The 24,939-nt window shown below is 40.9% G+C and overlaps 2 protein-coding genes across 3 annotated transcripts; both read left to right on the top strand.

Annotated features, from left to right (window-relative positions):
• Positions 1-404: 404 nt before the first annotated feature.
• Positions 405-18,533, top strand: LOC135311103 (sorting nexin-31-like). Its single transcript, XM_064440251.1, has 8 exons — positions 405-510; positions 1,617-1,681; positions 9,246-9,356; positions 12,649-12,739; positions 14,402-14,489; positions 16,396-16,465; positions 17,095-17,187; positions 17,854-18,533. The coding sequence occupies exons 1-8, from the start codon at positions 453-455 to the stop codon at positions 18,109-18,111; spliced, it is 834 nt and encodes a 277-aa protein (XP_064296321.1). The 5' UTR covers positions 405-452; the 3' UTR covers positions 18,112-18,533.
• Positions 18,534-18,555: 22 nt separating this feature from the next.
• Positions 18,556-24,704, top strand: LOC135311104 (sorting nexin-31-like). Of its 2 annotated transcripts, XM_064440252.1 has the most exons (4): positions 18,841-19,778; positions 20,515-20,592; positions 21,618-21,677; positions 24,378-24,704. In XM_064440252.1, exons 1-4 carry the CDS (start codon positions 19,752-19,754, stop codon positions 24,471-24,473), a joined length of 261 nt encoding a protein of 86 aa, XP_064296322.1. In that variant the 5' UTR covers positions 18,841-19,751; the 3' UTR covers positions 24,474-24,704. The 2 variants fall into 2 exon arrangements, 1 of the variants encoding a protein (XP_064296322.1); XR_010370968.1 differs by lacking the exons at positions 18,841-19,778; positions 24,378-24,704 and adding an exon at positions 18,556-18,645 and having other exon boundaries at positions 21,618-22,255.
• The last annotated feature ends 235 nt before the right edge of the window (positions 24,705-24,939 follow it).

Below are 24,939 nucleotides of genomic sequence, written 5' to 3'. Positions count from 1 at the left end.
ACGTATAGATCAAAGAAATCCTGTATGGATGTATTGGAAAGAGAAGACATCTGTAACCATATGTTGTTTGTCCATGAGGTGTGTAAGACCTAGCTGATAACGTTAATACAATGCTACATTTCTGGCTCAGAGCAGGAGCTCAGAAGTGGCAAGACTGTAAAAATGAGACACTCATCAAAAGAGGTTGCTCACTTGGGCTGTCTTCTGGTGGCTGCCTGGGCAAAGGCTTTTCCCTCGCTGTGGGCCCTGAGGGCCATCACGGAGGTGCTGGGTGGGTATCCCATGCCCTTGGTAGGTCATCATGTCCCACTGTCAAAACAAGAGAGCCTTGAAAGCTCCTTGGTACTATGAGTACTTCTTCAGTGATGTGGAGCTTTCCTTTGGCTGTTTTGCAGCCGAGGCAGCTGTTTGGGAGTGCCGTGCCTGCTTTCCCTCCAAAGTTTTACCTGGCAATGACCAAGTCGATGGCAGATGAGCGGCGGACTCAGCTGGAGCAGTATCTTCAGAATGGTGAGCTTGGCTATAGCAACCTGATCAGCTTTCATACGTGGGGCTTAAACCTTTTCAGATGTGTCTGCCAATTGTGACTGCAGGGTGCTTTACCTTCTATACTGAGCTGAGTAAGGATGTATCTAAAAGGCTGGGGCTAAGTGTAGATATTGCAGCCCTGTCCAGCCTGTTGGTTCGCTGGCTCTAGAAGGGCAGCATATCATATTTTTATTATTTCTGAAGCAGCTGCCTTTCTGCGGCTTTTCCAAAACGTAAGGGTGCAGTTTCACACTCAACTTAAGCCAGCTTGGCCTTCTGGTGGCAGCCTGTAGTCTGGCTGTTCCCTGTTCTTCTAGATCAGTGAGCTGAGCAACCCATCCCTGCTGCTTCACAACTGCCAGTGCTGACACGGGGCTGCGTGTGAGAGCTCATGGCTGGTGGGTAAAAGAGGGAGGCAAAGACAGGCACTTGGACTGGTAGAAGTGTAAAATGGAACTGGGTTCTGCATAAACCTTTTCCCTTTGTGGGTTTCCAGGTAGACTTGTGAGAATTAACAAGAGTTTCCAGAAAAATTAAGTCTCAGGCACAGTGTGTTATGTTATATACCAGGTCTGCAGGATCCCTAGAATGCGTCTCGTGAGTTTCACGTAAGCGAAGAAATAAAAAGCCCAAACCATTTCAACTACCCAAAAATAAGGGTGTTTGAGGGGTGTGCTGAAAGAGGTTTTGTAGCCTCTGGCCTCAGATACTTTGTGCCAACATGTACAAAACAGAAACTCGGGATTAGTCTTTAAAATCTTAATTACTTTCTCTTTTTCACCTGAGTATTCAACAGTTCCCTTTAGAGTTACTGTCCCTGAGCGACCATGGAGTTATGTGGCCAAGAACCTTACTATTGTCTTGCTTTGGGAGAATAACAACACTACATGTATTTTGCACTGTTCATAGCTTCAGTGATTTAACAGGCTAGTAAAGGTAGCTGTGCGGAAACCAAAGGATGAGTAAAGTAGCACTGATGGTTTAACCAACAGTCATGCTGTGTATGTCTTGTTTTTAGGCATTAGCCATGTTTTTTACCTTTTGGCTAAGTTGGTTTCCTCCTTCACCTTTTTCCTCTTGTTTTTCAGTTACTTTGCATTCAAATATTACCAAAAGTGATGTCTTCATAGGCTTTTTCCGAAAGCTACAGCAGGTAAGTTTTGAATTTTTCAGCCAAATAGTTTGTTCTATGAAAGAGTTGAAATATTATCCTACCTCCTGAGTTCAAGGCTTCCTTTGCTTTCTTCCTTTCCTTGTGTTCTTAGCATATTGGTCTGTCTTGTAAAGCAGTGAGCTCTGATGACAGAGTGCTCTCTGTGTAACCTGGTTGGCAATAATAATAGTATTGCTATTGTTTTGTCCATGTACAAACTTGTTTCTCACATGGAAAGAACTATTTGCTTTGTTTTTATATCCTGTGGCACAGCTGATGAATCTTTTGCCTCTAAACAGTTCCCAGAAGAGTCTTTGTGAGAGCTCAATAGAAGGATTACACACATTCTTAGGTTTTGCAACTGTAAATGCTTTTTGGTAGCGTCAGTGCTTTGGACTGATAAGCGTATTGATGACTGCTGTGAAAATGCCACGTTCTCCTATCTTGCAAATGTAGCAATGGGCAGAATCTGGCATGTATTTGGGTTGTTGCAACCTAGGTGACTCTGGAAATCCAGTTTAATATGGTCCATGATATGATATTTCTTTGGCAGGCTTGAAGCCTGGATAGCTCTTGCTTGTGTTTGACTGCTGCAAGGTGCTGTATGTCCCTTTTCTTCCCTTACCTCCTCTCCAGCTGCTGTGGTTATTATGAGAATAGTAGGTTTCTGGAGCAGGTGGGTGCAGTATGACTCCAGCAGCATTTTCAGGGAGTGGATGCTGCTTTAGTTTTCTGGGAAGTGCTTGGCATGCTGCTGATGCTGCTGTAACCTTGCTTGTGGTGAGTTGTTCTGGAGAGGGGTTGTTTTGACGGACTGAGTAGAGTTTTGTGACTTGAGAGCTCTTCACTTGCAATGTGTGATTAAGGTATGTAAGGGAAGTTCAGAAAGGCTACAGAAAAGAGTGTGAAGAAGTATTCCTAACAAATTCTAGAAAGGTTTTTCCTATATATTCTGGAAATAAAAATAGACAGTTTGTTTACTGTCTCTTAAATTCAGGCCAACTGAAGTGCTCAGGACAGTGCATGAAAAGCTCCTTTCTGGTTAGGGATTTCTTTTGTGAGAAGCAGTCTCTCTTTAGTTCATCTAAGGCCTGTGACAGCCCTACAGATAACTCCCAGCAATTATTCCTGAGTCTTAATAAGTCTTGATGAGACTGATAACAGGTTTGCTAAAGAAAACTAAATCCATCAGGAATGCCTGCAATTTACCCTCAAACACTGCCAACTGACTTTTTCTGACAGAGTTCTGGCAGGAAATAACTCTTCAAAATGCATGTTTGCAGTGTTTAAAGATGTCTTTTGGCATGCCCGTATTGTGGATTTCTCTTAACATGCCATCAGAAAGGATGTTGCGTATTTAGGTTTTTCTTTACTGTAGGCCCTTTTGGTGAAGAGGGGTGACTTGATAAGTACATGCGTAATAGTTACTTGACTTATGGTTATGTACACATGTGTGTGTGCTTATTAAGGCATGTGATGACTGTGTTGCCAAAAGCAGTCTGTTATTTTGTAGAGTTCAAGGTAGGTACTGAATTATACCTTAAATGTTAGTGCAAGGTCAGTACATTCTCAAGACATAAAATTAACCCGAATGTCTGTTCTACAATAAATGGATTTTCATACACAATGTTTAAGCTTCCTGCTTGGGAAAGACAGTAGTTCTCCAGCTTTTTTTGCTTACAATTAAAGTTTAAAATTGTTGTGCTTACATAAATTACTGCTTCATAATACAAATAGCAGTAGTACTTTATGTGTTCTTTCATTAGGGTAAAGAACAAACTCCTAGAAGAGATCAAATAATCCTGTGAAAGACAAGAGTGTATCTGCTGTCATTAGCTGCACACAGTGTCTTTAACTGGTGTAACTGATGGCTGAATAAGTATTCATTTTGGTTACTAAGGAATCTCATTCAACAAACTTTGTTGTGCATGTTCCAGAATTTATTAGTACACTGTGACTTGTGAGATGTTTTATGGCAGAGTGACAAAATTTCTGAAACAGCATTTAAAGATATGGAATGAAATTAATCTTTAAAGCACCTCTGTACTGTTCTTTCCTTCCCTGGTGTTGAAGATGTGTAGGCAGCACTTATGTCCTACATGTTGCTTAGGAGTGAAAACATAGTTAGGGTTTCAGTGTTACTGCTATTTAGTGTTAAAACCAGGCATTACCCCACACTTGCTCTTGTTTATGTTACATTGCAAGAGGGATGATTAATGAAAGATTCAAGAATAAAACATCATTAAAATTATTAAATAGCATGCTCCTTTTCTGTCACTGACGTGGACTGGCTTTGACTAGTCAGTCTTGGCTACCTGAAACAAGTTACTGTATATGTCACTGACTAAAACAGAAGACGCAAAGGAAAAGTCAAACTGAATTTAAGGTCTTTTTGGTCCTTGTCCTGTGTTTTGCTTCTGAATGGGGTTGTGAAGGGTGCGCTGAGACCAGCGCTCCCTGGAGTGGGAGTGCTGTGCAAGGACCACGGCTTTACTGCAGCTGCCTGACAGTGGTGAATGTGACTCATCTGTACCTGCAGTCAGCATCACACCAACCAGCTATATCCCTCGATCATATCTAACAGGGCAAGCTTTTGAAGCAGGGACAAGCCCATGCAGGTTAACCCTGCTTTCCAGGCCCCTGTTTTTGCCCAGCACCAGCTTTACCTCTTGCATAGGTAGTTATGGTTTGCTCTTTATAGCAGGCAAGCTCTGGCTGTTTCTGCAGCAACCTAATCTCATAGGAGAAGTTGTCAGGGGACAGCAGGGCTCCTGACACATGGGGAAGCAGCTTGGCACAGTGGCTGCTTTACTCAAAATGGGTATTGCTGAAATGTTTACCAATGCCATCACGTAGCAGAGTTGAACAATATAACCCGTAACCTCCCTGCCCCTCCACTCTTCCAAACCCTGCAAACTTGGCCAGTGACCGAGCTGGAGAGACAGATTCAGTATATGCCCCACTACTTCCAGCCCCTAAAAACAAATGGCATCGTTCTTGCAAGAAGTCGTTAACAAAATGAGGCCATGGTGGCTGTGTTGCGTCCCCTCCTTTTTCATCAGGGGAAAGATGGTATGAGCAGGTACGTACATCCCTATCAGTCTCATTTTAATGCAAGTTTTCCATATCCTTGAATGTAATCTGAGATCATGAGCTGTATCTTCATTGGGCACCCATGGAGTAATGTGGTATATTCAGGATGCAGCTGTGAGGACAGACAGTCATTATGGATTTAGGAATAAAATTGAGATACGTTTCCTTGCAGCAGCAGAGGTTTGGAGTTAATGATCTAGGAGGCTGACCTTTTCTGGGCTGTGTTGCTGGTAAACAGCAGCCTTTAGCATGAGCAAAAGGATTCAGGTGTTGCCAAAAGGACAGATAAAAAGTTTTGAGTTCTTGAGCAAATAGAGCCAACCAGTGCCTGACAACAGGCAAAAAAGCAGTGTTCTGATGTGGTCCTTCATCAAAGGTCTGTGATGTAAGGCAGTTTTCCTTCTGAGGAGCAAGCATGAGGCCATGGATTGACTACCATATGAGATCTGTGGTCTGTATTCTGTTGAGAGTGTGGGTAAAATGTAACCCAGAAATCTGCAGGTATTACCAGGAATCAAAGCTGGCCTGATCATGGGCTGCATTTTGTTGGACAGAGTCCCTGTCTCTGACAATGCAGCCTCTGCTTCTCTGCACTCGCCATACAGTTGCCATTTGTGCACGTGATGGAGAATGCGCGTTTGAAGCGTTCCTCTGTACTCACTCGTAGTAACTAACAAATGTGTTTGGATGTGTATGTACACAAACAGAAGTCAGGCTGCGTATCTATGATTTCAGCACTGCTCTAAAAATGTTAGTTATTTCATACCAAATCAGGTTGGGTTTCTTATTTATGAACTTCTATTTCAAAAGCAGCTGGCCAAAACTCTGAATTTCATGTGGGAATTTCCCATACTTTCAGACTTTTATTGTGTGTTGGCCAGGGGGAAGGTTTCTAGCATAGAAAGTTCTGAAGAATTTTAATTCAAGGATGTCTGTTTTATTGTTTCAATGTTAAGATGCAATTCAGTGCCCTGACCTGTTCTTTTGAAATATGTTGTCATAAGGGCCTCCTCTCTTGCCCTCTCCCCTTTCATGGCCCGTGCTGCTTAGGTGAGCCACAAATCAATTGAGAGCTTGCCGAGGGTTCAGATTGGTGTTGACTTCTGTTAAAACAAAATCACTTAATTTTAAGTTTTCTAATGGAAAACTGGGAAGGGAAAAAAAGTATCTAGATATCTTTTTTTTTTTTTTTTTCTTGTGGGGGAACTATATAACAGGTCTTTTGGGGTTGTTTGGGTGTTTTGTTGGTTTTGTGGTTTTGATTTGGTTTTTGGTTGGTTTGTTGGTTTTGGTTTTTTTTTTTCTTCCAAACTGTTCTTTTCATCAAAACTGAAAAATGAAGAAAATCCCTCACCAGCTTTGTATTATTCTATGTTCTTATATTAATGACTGAGGTGTGCTTCAAGCTACTGGGGCAGGCAAGTGGGGAATAGGCAGCAGTTCTAGATGTTTCAGGAGATTTTACCACAGGTGATAGTGACAGCGTTAAGGGAAGATTCAGATAAGCAGTATTAAGGGATACAAGGAAGTGTCCCATTCCAGTTACATGGCATGTTCCCTGAATTTTGGGAGCAAAAGTGCAGTAAACATGAAAAGTACTACTGAGCATGGACAGGTTTTTTTTTTCTTTTATGTTGGTGCCTGTTTTGAGTAGGTGAGACAATGACTCTACTGCTTTTTCCAAAACTAAAACAGCAGCCTGGGAGAAGATCTTAACTTTTCTGACTCACTGCTTCAAATTTCTTTCAGAAGTATTCTTCTGTCCATTTTGGAAGTGGTTGGGATTGCCATGTGCACTTACTAAATAGATTATTGCTAACACTGATAAACGCTCTTTCCTTTGTATTTGTATTAAACTTATGCTGCATTCTCTTGTGTTGCTTTAGGGACATGTTCGCATTTGTATTTCTTCACTTAACACTGTCTTCTCCTGCCTTACAGACTGCACTGTTTCCTCCTTTTGTTTTTGTGTAAGTAATTTTTTTTTTGTCTCAACAATACTCTGCTGATAAGCGGCTAAACACAAATATTTATAACACCGAACAATGTGTGGAGTTTTTGGCACAGACAGTTCTGCTTTCTAGGGCAAAAGCATGTGATAAAGGGGGGAAAAGTCCCCAAACCCAACAGTTTAAGATAATTCTTGGTTTTGATTTGCTGTCATAGCCATATTAAGAGAACAGTAATCAAAAGTTGGAGATAAAGTAGGGAATTTGTCCCCAAGACCATGAAATGAAGCTGTGCCTGTAGTTCAGTAGAGTCAAGTAAATTAAAGCAGTTTTTAAAAGACGACTGTGGAAACTGCTGGTTTAAGTATTAAATGGTGATAGAATAGAAAGACAGAATATGACCATTCTAGATGGACCGAGATTTTCTTTTCTCTAACACATCCTTTCTTGTAGATCCTCAGATTAATCTGTCTACCAATATATTGCGCAGTGTTCTTGGAGAACTCAAACTCCTTGGAAGTAGCTTGAAAGTTTGATCATGCTTTTCTTCTTCCCCTCGTGATTGCTGAGTAGTGAGGTGGCATGTAGGGTAGGGTGCTGGAGCTATGACTCTCTCTGAGTGGCAGAAGGATAGTGAGCTTTGTGTGTCTGACCCTGGGCTGCCACAGTGGATGAGGTGGCGTGTACCCAGGCTGTGAAAGCTGCAGGAGCAGCAGCGAGGATCTGGCAGAAGTAGATGCATAGAGTCCTTCATGTCCTTTCCCAGTGGGAACTTCAGCATTAGCAGCCTACACCCAGAAGCACTTATTGTGGTGTGCGAGCCTTTGCACTCACCTTCTGCCCCCAGCACTGTCCAGTCCTGGGTAGCAAATTGGCTATAAAGTGACCTGCTTGCTCTTCGTCAAGAGTCAGTAATGAGTTATGTGTCTTTACCTCATTCTGGTGTCTGCGTCCTATGTTTGTTCCACATTTCGCATACACTTCTATCATGTGTGAGATGTTTCATACCAAAATATGTGCGCCAAAGGCATTTGTGACGAAGTGTCTGCTCACTCTCTTTTGAGGAAAGTAGTAAAGTACTCGGGTAAGCACAGTACATGCTTCTCAATTAAGGGAGAGAGGGGCTTTTGTGTCTCCACAGAAGCAAAGTAATGCTTATTTTAATTAAGAAGAATTACTAGTTCTGTTGGCTGGATAAGAAGGAAGTTTGGGGATAAAGATTAAATCTGTGTGGATCCCCAGAAGGACTTCAGACAGGGCATTGGCTAATGCTTTGAGAAGAGGTTCTCTTGTTCTTTTATATGTGCAAACAGATGTGTAGGCATGCTGCTAGGTGAAATACTAGGTGGCAGGAAAATCTGTGGGAAGTCTGTTTAAATAAGAGATTGGCTTTGTTTTGGTTTTCCTCAAGACCTTTTTTTCCCCCACATGTCATTCTACAAACTTGTTGATGTGTTCTTAGTTTTTAGATCATGTGGAAGAAAATGAATTTTGTTTGTGTTGGCCCTAACCTTGAAACAACTCTTAATTAAGCCAGATTTACTGGAAAATGTGGTCTTTCTGAGCCAAAAAAGTTACCAGTCTGAGCGGAGTTAATTAACTGGAGTCATAGGTTTTAGCATGTTTTCCAGGGTACCCAAAGCGAGGTAAAGGAGCACACAGCATAAATGTCATCCCTGCCACCCTGTTCTTGCTGATATCACAGGGGTCAGGAGATGCTCCTGTATACAGGCACCACGAAGACTCTACAGCAAGATACCAAGAGTACTTGAAACCTAAGGGCTCCCAGGGAGTTTCTCGTATCTTCCACTAGGCTACCAAAGGTGGATGCAAAAAATTAAAATTTAATATTGCATGCAGTATGCACAATTACAGCGTTTTTCCTCTGCTATGGATCTCCGCTATGGATTATGGATCTTAATTAATAAAAACGCTAGAAAGACCATTGCTGTCCTCTGATACAAGGCAGTCAACAGGAAGAAGAGCTGTGGCGATGTGTTTCTGTGCCTTATCCAAATGCACCCCCAAGGGAGTTCTCAAACTAGCATCCATTCTCTTGAAACAAGTAAGTCTGACTTTTCGTCCATAGCAAGGCATGGGGCTTTCTGAGTTGGAGCTCAGGAAAGTCTTCTAGGGAAATGTAAAGTCTTGATATAAAACCAGCGAAGAATATACCGTTTCTGAATATTCAGATGCAGCTCTGCCTCCTCTTTCTGGAGTTTCTACTTCCTAGGACAGTGACTGCTTTGTTCCTACAGATACTGAGACACTAAGTAACCTGTGCTCAGCTTAACATCAAAGTGACCCTCCTCTAATTCTGTGGTATCTTCCCACTTACTGCTCTACCTCTGATTTTTTTGTTGTCTGCGAGCTTTAACAGTAATTATTGTTAACTAAACAGTAAGTTACTAAAATCTTAATTGTTTATTTTATTGGAGTAAATAGGGAAATGGAGCAGCATCTTCAGAAGGGCTCCAGCAATATGGAGAGCAATAAAACAGTGTTCTGTTTCTACCTAACAGGATACATTTAAGATCCAAACCCAGAGAGCCTTTCTGGATGTTTACCTCGCTGATGGCAGCAATGTTAGACTTGATATCCAGACATCGGACACTGCAGGAAGAATATTAGAGGTAACGGGATTATAGCATTGTGTTGAAATTTTCCATTTGTAAGAAGTGGGCGATAATGAAGATAATTTCAGGCAGGAAAGGATAAAACTCCCTATTTGAAGGCATACAGGAATATCTTCTGTGTTTTTCAAGGGACTTATTGTACAAGGGGTGAGGGGGAGTGTTGCTGATCTTGCAGATGAGGGGTTTTGGTTCTTACATTTGCCCATGGCTTATCTCTTCTTAATGTTACATGCCTTCTGCTTCTATGGCATTTGGCTGTCAAGGTCAGGTGTCCTTCAATATGACAGAATCAGAAAATATATACTGTTCCTTATGGGGACACGTTCTTAATTAGCTCTCCCTTTGGTTTAGCATAGTGGGGGTGAAAGTGCTTGAACGTTGTAGTCAGAAATGATGGTCTAGTCTTGGCTTATGCCTTAGCTGGTGCACTGCTGTTAAAACTTACCGTGCAACTGAGATGTCTTGGTTTCCTGCATGGTTCTCCTTTACTTGTTTTATGTCCCCTGATGTTTGCTGGGAAACTGTGGAACTTCCTTTGCAGTATTGGCACAGTTCTGGCACTGTGGCTCTGGGATGGCCGTAACAGCTGGTGTAATACATGCAGTAAACAATCGCTAGTTAAATTTTGAAACCAGTAGCAACCAAATGTTGTTTACACAACTGGCTGGTTTGCGTTTGAAACTTTTTCAGCTGGGGTTCCCTTCTTAAGCCGGGAGAGGAGGAGCAGCAGTGGCTCTGCATGTTTTGTGTATTGGCATGTGTGTATGCATGAGCAAGGCTGAAGCCTCTTCCTCAGTTGTTCCCATTTCCTAATCTTGACAGCAAAAACAAAGCATACACCTGCCAGATGGGTACTCTTCTTTGTCATGGGAATCTGAAATTTCCTCTCACCATACAGAACTGTGTACTGTATTTCTGTTGCACCTTTGCAATCTGAGTTTGTGGAGGTAGTTCTTAGCTGGCTGTGGGTACAAGTGAGCTGAACATGTGTTCACCCTCCTCCATCAAGCTGACCCGTGCTAGTCTGGCTGCAGAGCACACAGTATCTGTGCACAGTTACCATGAGGTGGATAACACAGGGTAGCCCCTTGATGGCTTTGTTCTGCTATGGGGTTTGCACAACCTGAGGCAATGCTGAGACCAGTTCTTCCAGAGGAAGGTAAGTGTCAGAGTTGGCCTTAGGCCCTGCAAAAGGAGACTTGTGGGGTGGGAGATGCTGATGGTAAAAGGTGTTGGGGGTGGCAGGGAGATAGGAATTTTGATTTGGGGAGAGGGAAGTAGGTGCTAATAGGGTGGAAGAAGTACGGAGATGTTTTAGATAGGAGACTTGCATAAGTACCTCTTGTAAAGAAAGGATTTGCTAATATACTTCAAAAAATACTGATAATTTGGGCTTGACAAACTTGTTAGTTTTGCAGTGGGGTCAAGGTAATTTCCAAGCCAGACAGTGCTGTTGTATGTTGCTTTGTATGTTGCATTTATAGATGTTTAATGTTTATGTGGCCCTTTAAAGAAACAATGACATTTGAAATGCTGCAGACACCATTTCTTCTCTTCTGACTTTAAAGATTGGATAGGACTTTTAGGAATTACTTAGCTTTCCTCATCGTAAATGTGCTACCACAATCACCGTTCTTTTGCAGTGGATATAGATTTTGCAGCCGTCACTCCCTAACATCCTGGTGTTCAGGCAGCATATACCAGCTTGTGCTTTGATCCAGGAAATAAAATAAGTCAAAATCCTACTGAATCAGAGATGGGAAATGCCATCTGCCACGCTTAGTGTTATGCTTCTAAGGTGTAACATGTTGAAGTTCTGGCTGATTTCTTAAAGTAATTTGTGGGGATTTTTTAGCACAGAGGCAGACAGAATGAAAGATGGTGCTGCTAATATTCACTTGTTTGTCTTTTGTGTTTGGACTTCTGAAACTTTCTTCCATTATACCTGGTGTCTGAACTGAGTGTGAGGCAAGTGATTTTAATGCTCTGCTGCCCTCTCCGGTAACAGCCCTGATATTAACAAGTATAAGGAAAACCTCGTTAATGTGTTCTTTAATTTTAACTTGGAACAATTCTTCCCAACCTATTTTTAGCTTGATGTCTACTTATTTTAGCATGCACAACAATGTGTCTGCTTTTTAAACCAGCTGATACAGCTGGAAAAAACCCTTCTGAACTGTGGAGATGAGTAAACTTACAATGCTGTCACTGTGATACAGAGCTGGAAGAGTTTGGGGATTGGCACCCTTTGGAAGAAGACTGAAAACCGGTACTTCCACCTTGTGCTTAGCAAAGAAAGTCCGGCTTCTCTGACCAAAGCATGACTCCTCTATCACGTTGCACAATCTGCCAGATGAGCAATGACAGGAGCATTCTCAGGGGTGGAGAGTTTTCTTATGGTTGCCACACCACTTTCCTGAGTGAACTCAGGAGATTACAGTCATTTCAGAATTTAGGAATGCTCTGATGGAACTGTGCTCCTAGGTTATGTCTGCTTTAGCTCATGCTTTGATTTTTCAGAACCTAAAATAGAACAAGGCAATTGCCCCAATATGATTCAGCAGTTTCTGTGGTCACCTCTGCCTGATTTTTCCATCCCCACTATACTGTTGCGCAGCCGGTCCTGCAAATAGTTTCTGCATTTTCTGTTAGCACTAATTCTGCCCTCTTTCAGAAAAGATGTAGAGGGGCCACAGCAAGCTAAAACAATCCAAATGTTTATCCAAATGGATAGGATTTTTCCTCCTTATGCACTGTCAATAACGAAAGCTGAACAAAGCTCAAGCCTGTTCTTGTCAGAAGCCTTCACACAGAACTGTAGAACCCTACAAGTAAGGCTGGTGCTTTCGGTAAAGGGGCAGGACTTGTAGATAGTTCCTAGAAAAGGAAGAGGGTTCTATCAGCTTGGAAAATACCCCAATTGTGTAAAAATACATATTTTGTGATGCTTATGACCAATGTTGTTAGCTCAGAGCTCACAGTGCTTACTGTACAACAGGATTTGAGGATTTAGTAGTAAAGATCTGGAGTAACATGGCAGATGCCTTGCATTAAAGCATACTTAAATGCATGGCAGAGCAGAAAACACTTTTCTATTTTATTATATTTTTATGTTCCTTTAAAACACGAAATTCCTCACAAACTCAATATGGGAATGGTTACATTTGCTTTTAAATGAGCAGTTAAATGGGACATAAGGGAAAATTAAGTTACATTAATAGGTATTGAACATTTATTCCTTATTCATGCTAATGGATAGCGAAGCTTCTGACCTTCTTTGTTTTTAAAGGTTACATCGTGCGAGATGGGGCTATCAAGAGAATTAATAAAATATTTTAGCTTATTTTTTTTCCAAGATCATGATGATGGAGCTCTCTCTGGTAAGTTTTACAAGGTGCTTAACTTAGCCCTCCGCTGGATTTTTTTGTTGTTCTTGTTGGCTGCAGTAACTGAGCCTGGAGTCTACAGAGCTTGTGTGAGCCTTCTCAGGATGAAAGACCCATCCCATCTGATTAAAGCCCCTCAAGCCCTCTCACCGCACAGCTTGGAAAGAGTGGTAGTGGGGAACAAAGTATGGCAATAGATAGTGTGGAGCAGGGGTGAGACTTGGACATATACTATCATGTCCCTTTCAGTTTACAAGACATGCAGCAAATTTACTGCATGGGAACTTCTGGGTAGGCATTTAATTAGATGGCCATACCTACATAAAACAGTCCTTAATTTACAGATCACATGCTGAGTTTAACAATGGGACAGGAAACTCTTTTGTTATATTTATCAACAATGTCTGTGGCTTACTTTCCTTTATATCATGACACGTTTCCTTTCTTAACTGATAGAAACTTAAGTTTAGCCATGATGGTACTGAGCAAGCTGTAAATCAGGGTTGTGAGTCTCTTTATGGTCATAAAATGTGAAGGGGCCTTTATGTCCTCATTGGTCTGCTGATATCCTGTTTCCTAAGAGGGCAGGTGTGTGGATGAGGCTGGATCCAGGCTTGGGGCTGGGATACGCTCAGGCCACATCAGGGAGGAGAACACAATCTTTGCTGTTGAGTGGAGTAAAGCTCAGTATTGCAGCCTCTCTCTGTGGCCTTGACAAGTCATCTAGCTTTTTTCAGTCTTCTCATTGGCATAAAGATGCTAATGTTTTTCTGAACCCTTCAAGATGAAGGTCCAGTAGTAAACTCAGGCTTACTCAGTGGGGTAGGAACTTTACTGTCTGTGTCTATTTTATTTATCGTTTCCCTGCTCCCTTCTCTCTGGCTGTGAAAGGTATCTCTAAGAAAACAGAATCCCTGGCTGTTACTATGTCTCAGATGTATCTAGATATAACACATTTTATATACTTTTTTAACTGCAGTTGGATTTTCTTTTGCCTTGTATTGTGGTATCATTGGATACACAGAAGAATAGAAAAGTTTTTCAACTGATTACATTTCTGTGCATCTTTGTTATTCCTCACAAATACATCAAGTCCAACCCATAGTCCACTGCCAAAAAAATGTTTAGATGCTCACATGCTTAAAATCACGTTTAAGTGTTCTGCTGAATTGTGGTATTGGCTTAGAAATAAATGTTTACAGGTTGTGGCCTTAGACATTATTTTTAAAAAGTGTGCAGTAAAGCAGTGACGCCTGAAGAGTGACTTGCTTTTCCTGCTGTGTGTTAGTTACAGTGTTCTTGTCTGGTGTTCTGTTCAAGGAAAACACCAGTCCTGGGAGCTTGCCTCTACATGTCCTTTAAATCCAGAAACATCTATACTGCTTAACTGTGTTTTGAGAGAAGGATATCCTATAAGACACAGTTTAAGGGAGTAGACTAGTATTATTCTGTAAGTAATAGAGCTATGTACGTTTAGATCTGGAGAAGCGAGGAAGATAACTAACCTGTCACCTTACTTTAACCCAGCATTTATATTTAAGTTCTTTTCCTTCTCTAAAAGCACATTGGTAACCAGCACAAACTGATATATGAAAGTAGCTGGGCTATTTCACTAGATTTTACCAAATGTCTCTGTGGTTTTTCTTCTTTTCCCAGTGGTGAAAAAAGTGGCAGACTTTGAACTTCCTTATGTGAGTCTTCAGAGCATGAAAGAATTGCACCGTAAGCTTGGGATCAGAAAGTGGTGAGCAAGACGCTTAAAGAAACTACCAAGATGCATGACAACTGCTATAAACAGAGAAATCCCTTGAATAACTTAGCTACAAAGTCTTGAAGCCTCAGCAGCTTGACTGTTTTTCTCAGAGGCAAATTTGTTATTGGAATTGACCGGTTTCTGTGGCCCTGTGTGTTTTACATTTTATCACTGTAGTATTACTGAAGTGTCCTCTACAGCAGCTAGCTATTTATTCCTTCTCTCCTTCAGAATCTAAAGAGATATGCTTTGTGGCTGCTTGCCTCCTAATTTTTATATTGCATAATACGGTGACCACAAATGGAACACACCTGTAAACAATATAGAAGAGAACTTTGAGTTCTGAGTTGCAAGCTGCAACTCTGTTTGGGCGGAGATGGATTACTTGTAATCTAAAGTGCTCATTTCTATATACTAATACAGAAAATACCTGAGGCCATAGCCTGAGCATTTCTTTTGCTAAGTGGCCTGGCTTAAGCAGCAGAGCACTCTTCCCCTTTTCATTTGCTCGTGCCTCAGGCTCCTCCTCAGTTTTGCTGGTAGAACTGTATGCACAGACACGGTGAACTGGGCTGGCGAGCTAACCTGGCCTAAAAATAAGTTCCTGCCCGTTTAATTTTTTCGTTTGGTTTTGCTGGCCTATTTTTTGCCTGGGTCAGTTCCTCAGTCTTGTTTGCTGTGCAGCAAATAGTTGTGCTGACTTGTGTGTGAGGATAAACCCTGGAGACAGGGAGTCTGCTGCCAAAGTCCCTCTTGTCAAACAGTGCCCTGAGGGTGCAATTAGGCCGTATAGCTGAGCCAGTCTAATGGCTCACTGCTGTGGGTGTGGTCCGGTCTGCTTCTCCCTACAATGAAGAACTAAAAAGGGAGTAGATTTTGGCTGCCTCAGATGAATGCTGGAGCAAGGACTGTTACTGGGAGCAGGAGAGGAAGAACAGACCATGCCTTTTGGTGGCAGCAAGCAAGGTTGCTTGGATTGAAGCTACACAGAAACCTGTTGCTTGATGCTTGTAACTTGGCCGGTTTAAACCCACTGGGCTAGACCTTGACCTCTACAAAGCTTTCTCTGTTTCGCGATATATGCCGTTATAAACTAGAGAACCTTGCAGCCTAATGAAAGCACGGCTGCTGCAGTGACTTTCTGAGAAGATAGTTCTCCACCCAGCAGTGCTTCAAAGCACAGAGGTAGGAAATGGCAGTCCTTGGGTTATCCCTGTGCTGCAGGAGGTGTATCACCTGCGCTACGTGAGTAATACAGCCGTACCAGCTGTGGAGCCGGTGCTGCTCTGTTTGTACAGTCATGTAGACTTACCCAAGCTGCTTTTAAATAAAATGGCTCAAGATAGTTGTTGCAGCATGGACAACTGAATATTTAACTTGCTTTGTGGCTGCTGTGATCTGACCCTGCTGCAGTTCTACAGTAGTTGGTATTGCAGATAGCTGAGTCTTGTATGGCAGCACTGCAGCGTGACAGTGGGTGCTCCGAGAGTCTTGCCAACTTTTATGTAGGCGAACCCCAAGTCAATTGAGAAAATGAGGGGGAGAGTTTTAGTTCTACATTGTAACTGTTATCTTTGGTAGCACCAAAATCAAAGTGGAGGCATTGTATAACCTGATTTTAGTTTCTGTTCTGCTACAAGGTATAAAGAATGAGTATAGTACACGCCTCAAGGGCACCACTGGGTTTTGGTGGTGGTTGCTTTTGGTGTTGGGTTTGTTGGGTTTATTTTTTTGTGGGTTTTGGTGGTTTGTTGTTTTTTTTTTTTTTTTTTTTACCTGGTAAGTAATGAGATCTTTTTTGGGCTGTGTTCCCATCATACTTAGCTGAAAAGTCACAATGCCGAATTTAGAAGCATATCTTCATATTTTATTATGTTTTTCCCTTGGCATGGAAAAGGTATATGGATCCTTCCCTTGATACGCTGCTGATGGATCGTAGAACTTCACTGAATTTGCTGTCTATGCAGGTAAAACTGAAAGGTCTTTAGAATTTTAAAAGCTAACTTTCCCAAATTAATTTCATCTTCTACGTAAATTCTTGAAAAGCTTGTAAGTGGTTCCGGTTTAACACTGCTTTGTTGTGATTTTTTTAAGTGCTGTGTATAGCTGTTGTTGAGCATGTTTTGGTTTGTGGGTGTTTTGTGGTGGCTTTTTTTGTGTGTGTGTGTGTTTGGTTTGGTTTGGTTTTTTGTTGTTTTGGTTTTTTTTTCCCCCCCAAAACTTGTGTACTGGAGATTCTAACTCATCTGTGTTTTGTGCGTGGGAAAATGATTGCTCAAAAAGGACATAATCAGGTGTCCATGCACTCTATTTTCAAGTGTTGTATGCATCTTTATCTCTCTATGTGTAGGCACTCTGCCATGATATGACAGCATTTGAATTCTGAACTGTAGGTGTGCTGAGTTGTACTAGCTTTGGAAACTATTAATTCAGGAGGAAAGAACGGTGTAGAGTGAACTTGTCCCAAAATCAAAGCCTTGTTCTTAAAAAAAAAAAAAAAAAAAAGGCTCTTCCTGTGTATCTGTTTCTGAGTGTTTGTGTGTGAAAGGAAATACACTTTTGCTGACTTCTCGCTATTTTTAAACATTCTTTTAAGGCAATCCAGGAAGTTAAGAGGAATTGGGTTAAACCAATAGAAGGGCAGATGCAGGAACTTAAATTTCTACAAAAAAATGCAAACAAAGCAAAGGTAAAATGGTATTTTTTAAGCAATATAAATAGACCAAAGGAGTAGTTTTTGAAGCAATGATGCTAGAGGCTGTGACTTTAAAAATAGAGTGTGGTTTTGTGGAGTGGTTTGAGCTAGAGACCCAGGGTCTCCCATCTCCTGGCCAGACACTGAGCTGCCAAATAGGAAAGGAAGTTCCCATCTCTGCTAGAAATTTAAAATATCCCAACAGAATGACTTGGATCCCAAGGCCTAGCAGGAAGTTTTTGACTGTGAATCCTCGTCTTCTGTATTTGCTAAACTCGGGTGCAAAGGTTTACCATCCAGTTTGGGATATCAGATGGAAATTCAGACAGCTGGGACTGCTGTTCTCAGTATTTTGTACAGGTTCTTACTGGTTAATTTTATCTCTTCCCATCATCATATCCAATTAAGCATCCAAAAGACCCAGCTCATCACATCCAGTGGGTTGAAAAAAAGAATAAACTTTCTAAGTCTAGACCGTGAGTGCTATTCTCTGAATCCAGTGCTGACATATTGTGGTGAATCTGTGTCCTCCCAGGACAAAGAGTATTAGGCATTGGAAAGATTCGCCCCTGACACACAGACCCCCACAAACACACCCCAAATCACTAGATTTCACTTGTCTTTATAGCAAATTGCTTTAGTTCCGTCTCTTTGGTGCAGTTCCTGGAGCTGATTCGAGAAATGCAGTTCTATGGATATGTACGGCTTGATCCTTGCATTTGTGACTATCCAGAAGAAGGCTGCTCAGCTGACATCTATGTTGGCAATAATGAGATTAACTGCTGCATAAAACTGCCTAGTAAGCAAACCAAAGAGGTCAGCTTTAAAGTCAACAGGTTAAAAAGTTGGCAGGTTACTTTTCTTCTAAGTACTTCACTGACTTTTTATCTGAATTCACTTTCCCTTCACGAAAACTAAGGCTGTCGGGTCTGGGGGGAAGGCAGTGGTTTGCTTTAAATCCCTCCCATCTGCCCATATTCTCCTCCAAATCTATCCTGAAACATATTCCCTTGGCAGCTTTTACAGCAGTAAACCATCTAGCCTTACTCTGCTATGTTTTGTCCCTTCCCTGGCATTCCATGTCATACTTTACCTGCCCCTTTCCTGTTGAAGGTAGAGTTGGCAGAAAGTTTTGTGTGGGAGCAAAAGAACTACTTCAGCCAGCTTTATGCTTGTAAAGACTCCCCTGTCCTACCTCCCACTTGCTCCCTCCCCCAGGAGAAGGGTTCTGGTACAGATCTTCAGCTGCTTTATTTATAATTCTGATTTAAGGCTGAACACCTCAACGCTGTTTTGAGCTGTTTCTTCTCTTCATTGGTTGTTGTGCCTTTTTTTTTTTTTTTTTTTTTTTTTCAGGGTGCTACAAAGGATGGTGAAGACGACACTCTGGAGTTCAGATTTGAGTACAACGATTCAGGCACATGGCAGTGGATAATTTTGCACACAAAACAGGTTAATTCTTGGTCCTTTTAGGAAAGGATCAGTGTAAAATGTAATCTTACAGCCACAGGGAATCTTCAAAAGTGGTTAGTCCATCTCTACCAGAGTTCAGTGGCTATGCTTTCAAGCAGGTTAGCCTAGGGACAGAATTATCTGGGGAAAAGCATTTGAGTTTCTAGTATAAGGAAAGTTTTTGTGGGTTTTGTTTTGTTGTGGTTTGGTTTTTTTTGTTTTTCCACTGAAGAGAAATGTCTATCACTCAGCAGCAAGCCTGGGATGGAGTGTGGTGAGATGCCATTTATTTACTGGACTCAGTAGCAATAGGTATCCAAAGTCATTAATTGGTCAGACCCACCTAAGGTCAAGGACTCCCATTTTCCACAATAAATCCTATTGTTCAAATATAAATATAAGCCATATTAACACAGGAGGGTGTGTATATGTGACATCATAAATGTTTTCTTACCTATAAATAATTCTTAAATAAGATTTTATAGGGTGCCATTCCTCCCACTCTTTTCAGGCAGCTCTTTAAAGAGAAAGGTATCCAGAAATTCAAGTCATCCTTCTGTGGTTATGCTGCCTGGCAAATTATCTAGGCTCTGCTGTATTAAAGACAGCACTGGTCTCAGTTTAGGTACAGAGCTTCTATAAAAAGTATAGAGCCTGTTATTCAAGTAAACTGCTTCTCTTGCCTCTGAGACCCATCCAGCAGCAGACAGGATTTTTCAAGTAAAATCAAAATGTTTAATTTCTCACACATGACTTCTCAATTCTGGGGTGATGATGCAGTTCACACAGCTATTTAGAAAGTGTTAATTCCCTGCCATGCTGAAGTCTTATGAGTACATGAGCCATAAGCAATAAGCTTTCTAGTTTCTTTGCTGTTAGAGAACAAAAAAACCTAGAATTACCTCAGTATTAATTCTCTGAAATCTATTAGGGTTGTCCTTGATGTAGTGACTTGTTGATTAGAAAACCTGTGTCCCACTTTCCCTCAGGAGTGTGAGGAAGAGCTAAAGGCCAGAAATGTGCTACTGTGTGGAAGAAACAAGGGTGTGGTTCAAGAGCCCACTGCAAAAAATGGAAAGACTGGATGATTTGCAACTTAGTCAGAGATGGCTCCCCCCTCCATCACTGATCTTGTAGGATATTTTGTCTTTGATTCACCTCTCGGTGCTTGACACCCTACCTGAGATGCTTCGTTTTGGACAGTAAGCAGTAAGGTCCACCTCCAGGGCGCAGTTCAGACCTTAACTTGGGCTGCATCATCCTGTGGAGTTGTCTGTGCTCATCGGAGAGCATAAGGAAGTAGGAACAACTCCACTCCTCTCTGAGGTGCCTCTGCTAGATACCGAATATGTGGGATGAACACGTACTGCTCACTTATATTAGCTGTGCAAGATGGGACTGTGAGCTGGTCTACAGACAGTTATGGCCATCTTGTGTAACCACAAGGGCTTTTTCAGAAGTGCTGAGTGCCTGTGAACTCCACCTTGCTTCGTTTGTCAAAGAGATTTTGATGCTGATAGTGCCATGTTCGATTAACTTTACTTAGCCTTTGGTGTAATTTGTCAGCCTTTAAGGTAGGAGCCCCACACAACTAGAGAGAATAACTTGCCTCACAAAACCAGTCACAAAAATTCTTATTCTCTGCTCTGAGCACTGCCGTGAGGGTTAGTCATGCTGAGGCTGGGCTTTAAGCACTGCAGCCAGTTTGGTGCACTGTAAGGATGTTAAGCACAGAGTAAAATTAACTGAATTATGGAAGTAATAGTTCAGTGGTTAGGGACTGTAATTTTCTGGTGGAGGAGGAATGGAAGAGTCAGGTACATCTTTTAATAGATGAAATCAGAATGTTCTCTGGTTTATCCTCTTTAGGCCTTTTTGCTCAGTAGCTGCTTGAAGAAAATTATATTGGAACAGATGATGAAGGCAGCCAAAGAAGGCCAAGAAATGGTGAGCGTGTGTGTGTGTTGACATCTGAATTTGTATTTAAAAGAAATAAGCCCGCTACTCTAACGTTCTTTCAAATGTGCCGAGAGGAGTCCCACCGAGGAAAAGGATCTTGTGCCTTTCAACGTTTAAGTACAGAATTAATTGAATAAAAAGTACATCTTTGCTTAGTTTTACTGAAGTAATATTCTGGCTGTTAAAGAAGGTTTATCATCACAGTTTTCATAATCTGTTTTGCATTCTCTCTCCTTGACTTTAATTTTTGCTGCATATTATAAAGGATATCTATGGCATAATTTTTGAATGTTCTGCACTACCCTGTTGTATCCATTTCTGGCTTTCACTTTTTCACCACTTCACTCGCTTGCTCCATCTGCTGCAACGTTAGGCCAATTTGAGATCTGACATTCACACTGAGAAGCTTTTTGGTTTTAAATAGAAGTGTTAATAAAATAAAAATCTGATTTGTAGTGGAAATACTTCTGCTGTCTTTTGTGTAGGCCTTTAAGGATGAAAATATGTTTAGATACTTGTTATTTTTAACAATAATTTCCAGCATTAATAATTCCTTTGTTTAACCTTGTGACATCTAAAGACTTTGAGTCTCTGCTAACTGAAAACTTCTGAAGAGAAAAAAGGAAAGGAACGTGTGTGATCTTCCTAGCCCATGCTGATTGCAGTGAACAGGCATGTTATTTCATAGCTTTAAACTATAAGCAATTCAGAAGAAAAGACCAATTTTAATTTCGGAGAAGATTTGATCTCTTTCATTCAAAGTTTATTTGTGATGGAAGTACAGTAAAGCTTTAATTATGAAGATGAGCATTCATTACTTAACTGTTCACCTGTTGATAGTACTCTGGTAGCTTGGACTAAAACAGAATTGTGAAGAAAAGGGTAGATATGCCAGTTAGTATCTTACACTGATTCTGCTAGGTTTAACTGAATGCTGATTTGCTCAGTGTATTTAAGAGTACTCGAGAGAGCATTCAAACTTATTTTAAGTTTAAAATTTTCAATCTTTTTAGGAGATCAAGATGCCTGAATCCATGAAAAATAGTAAGAAATCCAGCATCCAACAAAAGCAGGTTAGTGAGTGAGAGAGTGTCTCCAAAATGTAAATACAGTGTGTCTTGCTTGTTAGTGGTGTTTAGCCCAACCTCTGTTTTTCTGATTAGGGAGTCTCCTAATAAATTTAATGGAAACTTCTTTGGGTAGGAAAAGGAGCTAAACTTGAATTTTGGAAGGAAGAAGAGGGCAAGAAACATGCCTGAATAAAAAAAAATTATTTTAGTTTCATGGGTTTAATGACAACTTGCTTCATTTTATTTGCTTTTTGCAAGCGTGTTGGAATGAGACATTTGAAGTTTACAGAAAGCCAGAATATATACAGGGATCACGTGTGTATATCAACATGCAGCTGCTGATGTAGTTTACAGACTTGTACTTGGATTCCGCACTGGGATTATTTATGCATTTATTTTCCCCTGTAGCTGGGAATTGTACCCATTTGTAAAATCTGTCATGTTACGTATCTATACATATGCGTTCCTGTCGTGTAAAAGATGTAATTCCAAGTTCATTTTCTGGAATTAGTGTTCATAGATAATAGTTCCTGAATAGCTAAATGGCTAAAAGATGTTTCTTTTCAAAGTAATTTGTTGAATATGAGATAATAAATAAATAAATAAATGGAAAGGGAATAATGTAAAGTGAATTAAAATAAAGACCTTTACTACAGTGTGTGATTGGCCAAAGAGGATCTATTTCTAAAAGAGAAAACCAAGATCTAATCTGAATTCAGAAAAAAAGTAATGTTGCTGTATCTTCAGGAACAGCATAAAACCAATCACTAACTGCTCTTCAGTAAGCAAATTGATTAACCTGTGTGGTGGGTTTTCTTGCCCCTTTCTGTGAAGCGCTCTGTATTTGTCACTGCTGGAGGCGAGATTCTAGGTTAGGCGTGGCCTTCAGTGTTCACAAATAACTTGCAAATGGTCATAACGGAGAACAGGCTTTCTGAATAGAATTGCATCTGTGATGAAGACTGAAGGATGCAGTTCAGTGGCCTTGCTGTGGTACAGCTTTAGCAAGGACTATGTTAGATGGCACTCTGAGCTTGAGGCAATTGTTCCGAGTTGAACATACTTTAAAATACTGCCTTGACTGTGAGTATGATGGACTGTGAATGCTCCCTCTGAATTTTTGTGAGGAGAGCCGCCTTGGACGGGGCAGTGTAAAACCACTGAGCTTATCAGCTGTGTCTTGCTGGTGCCGTGTCTGGCTGCTGATACGAAACTCAGTGAACTAAGAAAATTACAGATGATAATTAGAATGGAGTTTATTAAAGCAAGTCAAGGTAAGGTGTTACGTTAAACAGTGATAGTACGGTGGCATGCTATGCCTCATATTATAAGCAAGTTTAAACTGGCTTAGGCCTTCATGCACCAAGCTGTGTTGTTAGACAGACAGTTAATATTAAATCTTAAACCATGCTTAGGGACCTTCTAAATGCTGTGATTGTAATATTAAGGTTCTTAAGGCTTCCCTTTCCTATTCCGCTATTTCTCTTTGAAGACAACTGAAAAATGTGTAAGTGTATCTTTGCACATTCTCATTTGAAAGAGTGTTGTTTGAGTTGGGCCTATATAATTTTCCCATTAGTATCGCCAAGAATTTTACAAGTCTTTGCTCAGAGTTGGTAGAAAGTTGCTGTCCAAAGACTCTGCAAACTCACACCAAATATTTTCTGCTAACTCATGAGAATCAAGACTTTGGTTTTCTTTGTGACCCTCTAGCAGTGTACTGATACTACTAGATCAGCACAACAGCCTGTAAATTCTTGTTTGAATAGACTGTCCAGCGCAGCAGTAACATTTAGTAGGAAAATCAAGAACGATCTTTTGAATTGAGATTATTATATTGAGTAAAATGATTTAACTCGTATGCAATAGGTGGACTTTGCGGATAGCAAGGCTGTGCTGTAGAATATGCCTGCATCTAGGCAATTTTGCTGTAATGTCTTTTAGCAATCTTGGAAAAAGAGGTATGCAATAACTTCTACAGAGATAATTTATGCAAAACCTGGTTACAGTTTCCTAACACCCTAATGTTAGTTACTGCAGCATGCTTGCCACAGCTTTGGGATGGCCACTTTACTTTACATATATATCGAAATAATACCATGTTGCAAGAGGCAGAAGAAAAATCTGTGCCATGAATTTTCCTGGTACAACAGAAAACCGCAGATACGTGCATTGTAAGGGCACAGTTTGCCTGCTTGTACCTTGGGTGCTTATCATTTGCCTGCTTATACCTGCTGGGTGATGTGGTGTTAGGAAGTTTCAGAGAGTACGTGGTACCCGTTAGGAAAAGTAGAATTGAAAAGTATTATTTGTGTAGGTGTTATGGTTAAAGTTAAGAATGTGTGATTAACAGTAGTCAATGTAATTCAGAAAGCCTAGCAGGCCATTCAAGTACCTGTACATATGTCCTTGTGGGCACTGTAATGCCAAATTACATTGTTGTTAGCACATTTGGAACTGCTTTTCAACCTGCACCACGTTTAGTGCATTGCAGTTAGCCTTGGAAGCAGAAAAAACTGTTCTTGTGTCCTGTTCCAGCAGAAAAAAAAACCACAAAAAACCAACCAACCAAAAAAACCTCACAACATAAGGAGATCAACCACTGCACCTGAACAGCGACATCGGCTTTTCTGGATTATATTTGTATCTATCCAGTTACTGAAATGCACATACTCTTTTAACTGTGTTTTTGTTTCACTGCAGGTAGTTCATTCAGGGTTTGTGTCAAGGAAAAGGTTTTTGCTTGGGCCAAATGAAGACAACTCTGTGTTTGAGAAAATAAGAGAGGAGGACCTGTGATTATCTAAAATTAATTGTCTTTCAAAATTCATCGTGTGGGAATAATAAACACATTGTCAAAACCTTGAATTATAAGGGGGAAAAAAATCTTCAGTGTAATGCCTTGCTTTTGCTGTGCTTTTTATGGTATTTACAAGTCTCGTGAACCAATTTGAATGGGTGCTGTCAATCTGGAGCCATCTTGTATATGTGCTTTTTTGGCTTTTGTCCCCGGACTGAAAACTGTTGGGGCAAAGGGAGGGTTAATTACAAATGGTGCTGTGACGTTAGAGGAAGACAAAGTATTTACATATCAGTTCATAACGTTTCTGAGAGTATTGCTGTGTAATTAGTGTCAGTGTCAATCAGAAACTGGTCTGGGTTATACTAATGACAGTGGGGTAAGCAAGTGCCGGGTGCAGCTGGGTAAAGGTAGATACAGCACTAACCACATCACCGAGTTCTGTGCTGCTGCACGAAGGCTGAG

This window comes from Phalacrocorax carbo, unplaced genomic scaffold (assembly GCF_963921805.1).
Source record: "Phalacrocorax carbo unplaced genomic scaffold, bPhaCar2.1 SCAFFOLD_58, whole genome shotgun sequence".
Classification (NCBI taxonomy): Eukaryota; Metazoa; Chordata; class Aves; order Suliformes; family Phalacrocoracidae; genus Phalacrocorax; species Phalacrocorax carbo.
The sequence above is the reverse complement of the archived record's forward strand: the minus strand, read 5'-3'. Positions and strand labels throughout refer to the sequence as shown.